The sequence below is a fragment of the Anguilla rostrata genome, chromosome 3, assembly GCF_018555375.3.
Source record: "Anguilla rostrata isolate EN2019 chromosome 3, ASM1855537v3, whole genome shotgun sequence".
Taxonomy (NCBI): Eukaryota; Metazoa; Chordata; class Actinopteri; order Anguilliformes; family Anguillidae; genus Anguilla; species Anguilla rostrata.
The window spans coordinates 70,979,076-70,989,294 of record NC_057935.1 but is presented as its reverse complement, the minus strand read 5'-3'; the positions used below and the strand labels follow the sequence as shown (position 1 = coordinate 70,989,294).

The 10,219-nt window shown below is 44.5% G+C and overlaps 1 protein-coding gene across 2 annotated transcripts in view; it reads left to right on the top strand.

The window, feature by feature from the left end:
• The first annotated feature begins 1,985 nt into the window (after window positions 1-1,985).
• The window catches only part of plcl1 (phospholipase C like 1), a 64,259-nt gene continuing 56,025 nt past the window's right edge, over window positions 1,986-10,219 (top strand). The window contains exons 1-3 of one of the 2 annotated variants that reach the window (XM_064329622.1): window positions 1,986-2,184; window positions 4,010-4,177; window positions 4,650-6,955. In XM_064329622.1, coding sequence (XP_064185692.1) covers window positions 6,755-6,955 — 201 coding nt within the window. In that variant the 5' untranslated portion in view covers window positions 1,986-2,184; window positions 4,010-4,177; window positions 4,650-6,754. Of the gene's footprint in view, window positions 2,185-4,009; window positions 6,956-10,219 lie in introns of both variants that reach the window. The other variant, XM_064329624.1, reaches the window with a different exon arrangement.

Sequence of the window (10,219 nt, the reverse complement as noted above, 5' to 3'; positions counted from 1 at the left end):
TGCTGTCTTCAAGTTCCCTGTGCTTTGATTGCCTCTTGCAGAGAGAGAGAGAGGGAGAGGTGGGCAACAGGATCAGCGAATCTGCAGGTTAGTCTACTCTTAAGACGTAAACAAAAAGTGTCCTGGTCTTGCAGGTCCACATCACAGGCCAATCTGCCCTGCGCTGTTAGGTGCTGTCACCATGGTTACATGTATGTAGTGCCTTACTTGCGGTTGCATGTTAGCAGTGACATTTCACGGACTGCTTTGCTCTTGCTGTTCTGTCACACATTTCAAGGGGGAGGATGAAAATCTTACATTTTAGCGGCATGCAGCAGACACGTCTGAATGCTACAACCATTCGTGGGCTTAGGATGCACGTTAAGTGACGCAGACAGAGTGAAGATTTTTTTTTGCTGTTGTTATCACAGCGTGTTAGTTGGTCACTGACACGGTCACTGTTAGTTTGGCCAGGGTGGCGCAGTTCCGAAAAGCCAATCTGAAAATAAACGGCAATATCAGGTGACGTGTGTGCCGTATCTCTTTTTGTTATTATGGAAAGGGGATATTAAATGGCATTTGAAACACAAACAGACAACAAGAGAAAGTGCTGCTATTCAAGTGCACGTGGCACTGTGCCGTATTCTGGGTTCAGGGGTACTGTGCCATGCTGTGTCATACTGCCCTGTAATTGGCTGTTACACATCCATACCATTCCATTCAGTGACTTACCTTTGTCGGAATTGGGACGGGAGCAGGGGAGGTGGGGGTGGGGGGGGCAGAGAGAGGTCCCACACTGTAAGATTCAGTCAGTCAGTCAATTAGGAAGGAAAGACAGACACTTCTCCATTATCCGGGGAGAAGGGGCGATAAGGGTAGAGAGAGAGTGAGAGTGGGAGAGAGAGAGAGTGAGAGGGGGAGAGAGAGAGAGTGAGAGGGGAGAGAGAGAAAGCGAGTGAGAGAGAGGGAGAGAGAGAGAGTAAGCGAGTGAGAGAGAGGGAGAGAGAGAGAGAGAGAGAGAGAGAGGGACTTAAACTCTGGCCTGCTATGCCTGTGTTCACATTCCAGAGCGGTATCATTAACATTGAACTGAGCTGTCGCTCTCTCTCTCTCTCTCTCTCTCTCAATCTCTCTCTCTCTTCCACTCTCTCTCTCAGTCTCTCCCTTTTCCGTCATACACATCGCGGTCTCTTAATAAGTGACTTTCATTTTTACCCTCGTTCTCCCAGCCTAATCCATCCTTTATAAGTATTTATCTGAGGATCATTTTCCTCTTTTTCTTTTCTTCTCCATTCTTTCCCTGTGGAAAATGAGACAAGGCCTTTGTTGAAGCTACTCTCCCAACAGCCAAGGGGTGTAAATTTAGGTTGAGTGAGGCTTTTTGATATAAATGGACTAGGCTATAATAATACAGCTTAGGTTTAACCTGGATATAGACTGTCTACGTCTTAGTCGGCTTGAAAGCGTTCTCTTCTCAACCAAATTTGGCTGGGTTTTCACCTGAATGGACTTTCACTGACTTCACCTCGAAAAAAGTTCACTGGGATGGTAAAAGATAAAGTGAAACAAAACAAAAACAAAGTACAAATAAGATAGCCAAGAAATGGAAATGAATAAAGGATCAGCACAGACCATCAGTTGTGAACAATAGTGTAAACAAGTGGGTTTTTTTCCACCTTGCTCCACTAGGCTGCGGTATTAGTTTTTTCCAGTTCCAATTCATAGTGACATAAAATATAGCAAAAACAAACACATCAAATTATCAAAATGACCTAAACATGTAACTAAAGTTGTCCTCTGGGTAAAATATACATGTAAATTATTGGATTAGGTACGTGGTGAGGTGGGTTTAATAATCCTAATTGTGATATTCGGTCCGCCGGAGAGGCGGATTGGTCTGGGCTCTGTCGGCTGGTGGAGAGAGCACACGCACCTGGGCTGCGCTAGCTAATCAGTCCAGGTGCTTAAAGGTGTGCTGCTCTCCACAGTTCGGGGCCGAGACCGGGAGGACGTTTCTTTATTTCGTTTATTTGTTTAGTTTGTGTTTACGTGTTTGACAGAGCAGAAAATGAAAGTAAACCACTGCTGGAAAGTGGTCGCTCTGTTCTACTTCCTTTTGCGGGAACCAATGGTGTTTCCCAGAACTGCCGCATCTCCCTCCCAGGGGTGTCACGCTGGCGTGTGACACTAATTTCGCTGCATAAGGTATTCACTGTTGGAATATGTGTGTGCTAACAGTCTTTTATTTTTTAATCGCTCATTTGTAGTTTTTTATTTTGTCACAAACCTATTTTTAAAGTCTGGCTGCAGTAGACAAATATATAAGAAAGGTTAACTTGGGGACAGAATTGACTGATGGAAATGAGTGCATTTTTCCTTAAGAACTAAACATTTACTTTATGAACACTGCATGAGGTAAATATTGAAAAACAGTGCTACCAAAGTAAAACACTGCAGAATACTTTAGAATGATGGATGCTCCACAATGGCATTGTAATTTTAGCAGTCAAAACCAAACTTCCACTTTGTTTCTGGTTTATCTTTTACTGGTATTAACCTGCTTCAACCCCAATGAGATTTGTTTTAATGGACAACCAAAACATTGAATACAAATGTGTGTAAGAGTTCTGGAAACATCAGAAAGGCTTCTCTTATGAAAGAGAACTGATGCTTTTCCAGCGGTTTACAGCCAAATTTTTCTTTATCCTATCCTTCAGGTTCCCATGCACAGTCTCATTTTTTGACAGTGGTCTTCTGTGCACAAAAAGGTGTTTCTTAAAAAACAAAAAAAGGTGGTTGGATGTAACATACACAAACAAATTCTGTCAGTCAGTGAAGTACACTGTCAAATCACCCCAAACTGGACTGAAATTCAAAGCATGTTTCAATGCAATCAACATATCAACTCTATTCTTGGATTTAGTCCATTTATTGTGATGTTCAACAATGTCATAAATATTATGTGTTCCTGTGTGTGTGTTTGCTTGTCTGTGTGTGTATGTGCGTCTGAGTGCCTGTGCGTGTGTGTGCATGTATGTGTGTATGTGAATGTGTGTGTGCCTGCATATGTGTATGTGAATGTGTGTGCGCTTGTGTGTGCGTGCATGCATTTGTATGTGTGCGTGCATCTGTGTATGTGTCTCTGTGTGTGTGCATGTGTGCCTGTGTGTGTGTGCATGAGTGTGTGCATGTGTGTCTCCGTGTGTGTGCATGCATTTGAATGTGAGTGTGTGTGTGTGTCTGGGTCTCCCAGCCTGGGCCTCCTCCCTCCCTTCCCCAGCAGTGTGTTCTGGACTGGCTGTCCGTTGGCAGAGCACTGCTGCGTTTCAGGGCCTGTGGAGAGAGGCAGCAGGCTGTTGTTTCCCAGGCCCGGCAGAGTGTGTCTGACAGCCCAGCAGGAGCTGCAGCCCCGCTCCGCGCCACCCACTCTACAGAATGCGCACCTCCCTCCTCCGCGTCGCTCTCTCTCCCTTCTTCACGACCGCGAGAAGGCCTTGACAGTACCGTGCCAGTTTCGCCGGTGCCCGCGAAAAAAACACGGCAAAGAGAAGAAGTAGAAGAAGAAGCGTACATTGCTTCACGTCTGGCCTTGTCTCCGTCCTTCAAAAGTCCCTTAATCGCGCGTCCCTTTCAGTGCGCTCTGAGCCCGTGCATCCTGGCTGCATTATGAAAGCAGAAACGCGGATCTGTTTTAACAGCGTTGTAGCTACCCACTGTATATGCCTTCGAAGTCGTTGGCTTTGCACGAGACACCATGCATAATTCTGTTCAAACGTCTTGAGCGCTGTACTTAATTTATTTCGATTGTATGCAAGGAGACGAAGAAGAAATATATGCCACCAAAAAAAAAAAGCGTCCGGAGAAATACATTTTAAAACTATGCAGCAGACGGCTTTATTGTTGTGTCTGCGTGTTGACTTGCATGTAATATTCAATTTTTTGTTTTGAATGGCCGAATTATAAATCTGCTCAAAATGATATCGTCTGCAAAAAAACAGAATGAGAATGAGTAGCCCATTTTGTTCTCCAGCTCGTCTGCTTACAGTACCACTGAAAATTTCAGCAGGGTAGTGTGAGGTAGGACGGCGGCGCTAATGATCCGCAGGACCGTCCAACATTCCGCAACACCTCCTTTCCACCCGACACCTGCTAGGCTACTGTACTGGAACCACCGAGAACACCGTGCATACCTCCTTTCGTAAGTATTTGAAAGAAACGACTTCGCTTATAACCGCTAACTCTTTCCGTCAGACTGTAGATGCGCTCATAACTTAATTAGCAATCATATGACAGTCCCGGGAAAGTAGCCTGGCAATGATTTTCAGTGTCGGTTTTAGTTTTCGCATGGATCCTTGCTCAGTTTAAACCGCTAAAAATAGCATACCGATTACGATGGCCGTTGCTTTGACAGTTTTGTCATGAACTAGGCGTATTTTAGTTTTACTTTTTTTTTTTTTTTAAACTATAATTTTATTTATTTATTTAAAATCAGCGGTAGGGGGAGTCGAAGCGCTTTTGCGTGGATGAAGTTTGCAGTGAATCAGCTTGTTTCTTGTTTTCGGCTTTTATGCCTGATGAATAGAACAGCCAGAACAATAAAGTAAATATCTGGAAAAGACACTACACAGCGTCACAAAAATAACGGTGAACTTTCCCATTGTTTCATTTAGGCCACGTGATGTGTATTAGCCAGCGCACGAACACAACGATAAGCAGGCTCTCGATTCGAAGGTTAGTAACTAGCCTATAGGCTATATGGCTTGCTCTAAGTATTTGTTTATTTTTTCCTGAAGTTGTAGGCTAGTTTACTGAAATAACCCACCTGTCAGTTGTAAACCAGACTCTTCAACGAACGAGTGGCTGTTGTTCCGAGTTTTGCTGTTTGTCTTGATGGAGAACTAGGATAATTACCCATGCTGTTATGGAAACGAAAGAAACATTTGCAGGTGCTGTATGGTTGTATTCGGGCTGACTGCAAACTGAATAATGCTGCGGTATGTCCAGGAGTATTTTGTACATTGCAATACAAAAACCTGTAGCCTATTTAAACAAACACTGATTAAATTGTGTTGGTAGCAACAAATCCGTTTTATTTGATTTTATTGATAACACATAGCCTACTATAATCTGCGCATGGGAACGGGTCATTATAAGAACTCAGTCATCCGTTCATTTTTAAAGTGGCTTTAGTATTCGGCTTTCGGTCCTATCTTTTCTTTATTGGGGAACTGTAGTCCAAGAGTGGACTATAGCCTATGTTATTACCTAGACAGTATCCACGCAAACACAAAACTACCGCTGCACTTTACGGTGTGGCCTAACTTTTGTAAAAACCCCTGAGTTACAAATGACTCTTGTGCACGAACCAATTGCTTGATTGCGTTGTATTTTAAATGTAGCCTATTAGAAATAACTCATTATGTAGGGCTACTGCATATCGTCGTTTGACAAACGTATTCCGTAATTTTTCAGAAACAATAACAGAAATCATAGTCTGCCTAACTGTGCGAAATTCTCTTTAGGATGACTTTAGGATGAAAAGGTCGGTCTTAATCCCCGGGTCCTGGGAACCTTTCTTACACGCTGACCCTCGAATCTCTGTCACCAAATATCCCCGACCCTAAAACTTTGATTTCTCATCCTATTATTTCGCCTCGCTCTCGTGAACATCTGGGTGGTTTCCCCGAGCGTGAGACATTCCAGAATCTCATAACGATATCGACTCCCACCCCCTCAAAAACCTAGTTTGTCCGATTTGCATGTTTTGGAACCCCCGATTACCTTACTCCTTGAGTGGATTGGCCAACGAGACTGTCAGTCATGGGGTATGGGCGGGGCGTAGGTAACAGGGCCGCGAAAGGGGATCCGTGGGCGGTGCTGCTGTCAGAACTGTTCCTCATTCTTGTCAAAATTGGCTGGAGCGGAGTCGCTTATCCGCGGGTAAGCGAGTGTTTTACTTTTTGAGACACCCGCAGCTGTCTGCGTATAACAAAGGGAGAGGACTGGCAAGTTACATTCGTCCAGCAGCGCATTTGACGTGAAGATTTGCACTTGCCGCTTTTTTCCTTTTGCAAAGGTTGTCAGATGGATAATAAGAGAAAGGAAGCTAACCATTTTGTTGTGGGCTCATTTGAACAGATAAAGCCGCACATTCCAGAATCGGTATTTTAATTTTCCACGAGCACGGGGGTCTTGTATCATCTGATAATTGTTTTTTCCTCTGTGCGGATGGGAGCACCGACATACGGTTTCAAGACAGCACATAGTTTTCAAGCTTGCCCGGAAAAAGACTTGTTGCACGAGAGACGCCTCACGGGAATCGATCATCTGTGCTCGTGCCTTTGTGCGTAACCGTGATCAAAATTGCAGTTGCCACGAAATATGTGTGCGTGAGTTTTGTTCTGCTTGAGGAAGTTCGGAAAGTTGGACAGGATGCGGTGGGAGAAGATGAGTGAATAACTACCGAACAGACAGTGTGGAAAGCAGGCAATACAATTGGCTCACAAACAGATCGTCTCACAGCAATTTAAAAAAATTTCTGGAATTATTGCTGTGCAAACTGACACGCCCGAGGACAGATGTGCAACAGCGTTCTTAAATTTAAATTTTGCGAGTGTTCCATTATATAGACTAGCGAAATATATATATATATATTTACATGGCACTCCCCGAAGAACAACCGGCGCAGACTTGTGTTGTGCAGCTAACATTCTTCAATTGAATAAGAAAATACATCTTTTTTCCACCCTATTTATTGCTTCTTGACCTTCTCGCGATGTCGGAGCGGCAGTGCTATGGGGACGGACTGTGCGAAGACGGAGCCCCCGAGTTCCACCCCGGGAGAGCGTCCAGGGCTGGCAGGCGAAGCGGGGTCATCCTCCCCGTGGCCGAGCGCCCGAACCCCGGCTGCCAGGATTCCGAGACGATCCTCTTGGACGCCGTGAAGGCGGCGCCCAGACGGAGCAGCATCATTAAGGTACGCGCTTAGCTTTAGCTGGGGGCTTCCCGCTGAAGCGGAGTCACCGGCTTCCCCAGAGAACCTATAATGCTGTGCCTTTTTTTGCGCGTTACTTTTTGATGCGCGCCCCTGGCATTCGTCCATTTGGTGAACATACAGGCGAACAGGAATTGTACCGGCGGCTACTGTCAGATTTCTTGTTCTCAAAAACCTTTGTGCAGTCATCCGCCGAAAAGTTTCTGGTTCAACAGGTATTCTCGAATATTTAAAAAGATAAAAGGGTGTCAACGGTGATTAAACGGGCATGTGCTCAATCGCGCAGCAGCCGCCATTTGAACTCGGGGCAGCGCGTGCCCCTTCGTAGCCTTGGTTTCGGGCATTTCACAATAATTAAAGATTGTGGCAACTCCTTCGCCTGGAACAAGTGATTCAACAGTTACACCTTCTAGTTTCAGCAAATCAACATAGTCTTTGTTTGTGTTTCTTGAACCCACACGATTCATCGTTTATGTGGGGGGCAATTTACGCAGTGCTGAAGTGAAGATACACGTGCACAAATACTTGCTGGTTTTCTTTCCCCTCATTATAGTGGGGAGAGCGCAGGCAGTGCGAGGTGCACATAATGCTCGTGCCCAGGTGAACGCTCGCTCTGCATCCTGCCGACGGCCAGCACTCCTGGCCAAGCGTGTCGACATGTGAAAGCATCTTTGCATGCGGTTAGACATGCAGCTGCCAACGTAAAGCGATGGCAACCCCCAGTACCAGCGCTGTACTCGCGCACACAAACACACCCAGTTTTTAAATCCACCACACGCGCTGCTGCTCACTGCCGGAAACCAGCGTAAAGTCAGCATCTGTTGCGAGCAGAAATGTAGGCTACCTTTGCCCGAGCGGGGCTTTGTTATGAAATCAATTTGCATTAGTCAGCCGCTGCCACAGCGGAAAAAAGAAATCAATTTTCCGTTCAACCGAATTGTTGCTGCTATCGAATTTTGAGAGAATGCTAGTCCTTGGTGTTTTTGTGCTAAATTGAAGAAATGTTGCTACTGCTAACTTACGCGCTGCTTTGGAGTTAATAGAAAGTATATTGTGTTGCTTCATTGGAAACGAACCCAAAATGCCCGTATACCAGTCGGGTTGTCAAAAAATGTTTGTAAATACATAAAGTATAATTCATTGCGCGCAAAAAATGGATGACCCAATCGAAAACATGAACTGAAACAGTATTATGTTAAAGAACCCCAGAAAATGAACTTCAAATTTAAAACGTTGATTTGAAACACGGCCACTTGAAAAACTAGGCATTTTAAATGTTAGTAATGTACGATCTTACCTGTGTGGAGGAATAGTGCATGTCTATATATCAATCGAGAAAATACAACATTTCTGATGGATTTTGTGTGAGAAAAAAGAAACAATGAACAATTCTTTCTCTTGGAAATGCATTGCTATTATGATGATGACCAAATGTAGGTTTATATTTTAGACGGAGTAATACTGTGTTGGGAAAAAGGTGGAAATTTCATATATCAGTATGGTTATATATTCATAAAGCACCCCGGAACCTGGGAATAGCCAGTTTCACAAAACATCCAATGCGGGTATTCATAAGTTGTACATAAATAAGGTGCACACTACTGTGCATGTCTGTGTGAAAAAATTATCTCATTCAGACTTTGTGTTATATAATGGTATTTCCAACATTGCCTGGTAAAAGAACACAAAGTAATGAGAAAAGTGGGATGGATGTAGATTCTTTTGAGCATAATAGCCTTACTGGTTGTCTGTTTTTGGAGTGCCACTGCGCTCTAAATGAGTTGGTTTGTAGATAATTAGAAGGGATAGTTCACTTTCTGGAATAATCAAGGAGTATGCATTCAAAAATTTTCCATCATTGCACACAAAACATGTATGGGCCAATCAAATGCATACACTAAACTGGACAAAAAAAGACCCTGGACAGTGAACAATTATGTCATATACTAAGATTAGGTGTACGTTTCTTACTAAATAAATGACATTTAGCCTATTATATTATTTAGGCTTTTAGATAAGACCCTTCAGCTACAACAGGACTGCAGCCATCACTGCTGTATTACATTAGTCACTGAGGATGGCCTGAGCATTTATCTTCTGTCTCTCGCCCACTGAAGTGTCTTACCTTCTTGATAAAGTCTTAACAGAGTCTGAAAGCTATGCATGTTAGTTGGTTTGAATGATAAAGGTTTCCAAATCTTTAATGAGTTTTCTTCAACCTGTGCAGTAAAGTGTTAAATCAACTCATACAGAGTACATTATGGTCCCAGTTGGACCCATGCATGCTCTGTTATGGTTGAGCTAACACTGGACAGTTCACTGTGTAGCCCCACCGTTTGGTGCAAAGTGTGAGTGCTGGTTCAGGACGAGAGGATCAGGTCCCGTTGGCATCGCACGCTCTCCATAGACGAAAGATTGAAAAATGATTGACAGGTCTCCATAGACGAAAGATTGAAAAGTGAGAGACAGATTGACAGGAATCAGAGGCTTGAAGCATCGCCTGCTCCCTGCGTTGTTAAGTGTTAGCAGATTAGTGCTCAATTTGTGTTTCTCTGCCAAACAGATTTTCCCCCGATGACTATGATAGTGATGTAATACCTGGTGCCAGGAGTGTGGGCGGAGTCCACCGAGTTGTGCTTTTGGGCTCGGCCAGTTTTACAGTGTGACCTGACCTTACTGGCCCGACTAGAACAGAGTACTGTACTGGCTTCCGATCGTGTGGGTTGTGTGGAGATGTGTGAGATTCACCAGAGGTTTTATATAGTTTGGCCTGCTGAGTCATGTTTGCTGGTACGTAGAATATGTCTAGCATCATGATGATTTGGTGTTCCCTTGCGGCAGTGATGTCACTGGGTCCCCCCTGATGGTGGGGGTACGGGGGAGAGGACGGGAGGGGGGATCTGTGTGTGTCTTAGATCCTTATCTGCTCGCGATGCTGCTTAGCAAAACGGTCAGATCCCGTTGCCTTCGAGCGCAGGCCTTGGTTTCGTTTTGGAGCCCGGAACGCTGCCCTTGTCTTGACCGCGACTCGGGTTGCCAGATTTAGAATCTGTCAAAACCGGATGGTGTACAAAGCTGAGATCTTCTGTGAGGGGAGGTCGGCATTTTTCGAAATCGAAGCTGTCGGGAGATACTGGGTCTGCGGTCACTATAAGAAACTTTTGGGGGGGGGGGGGGCTATCTGCATTCAATAAATTACTCATACTGGACATTATAGTGTCCGGTCGGGACCACAAACCTGTCAAA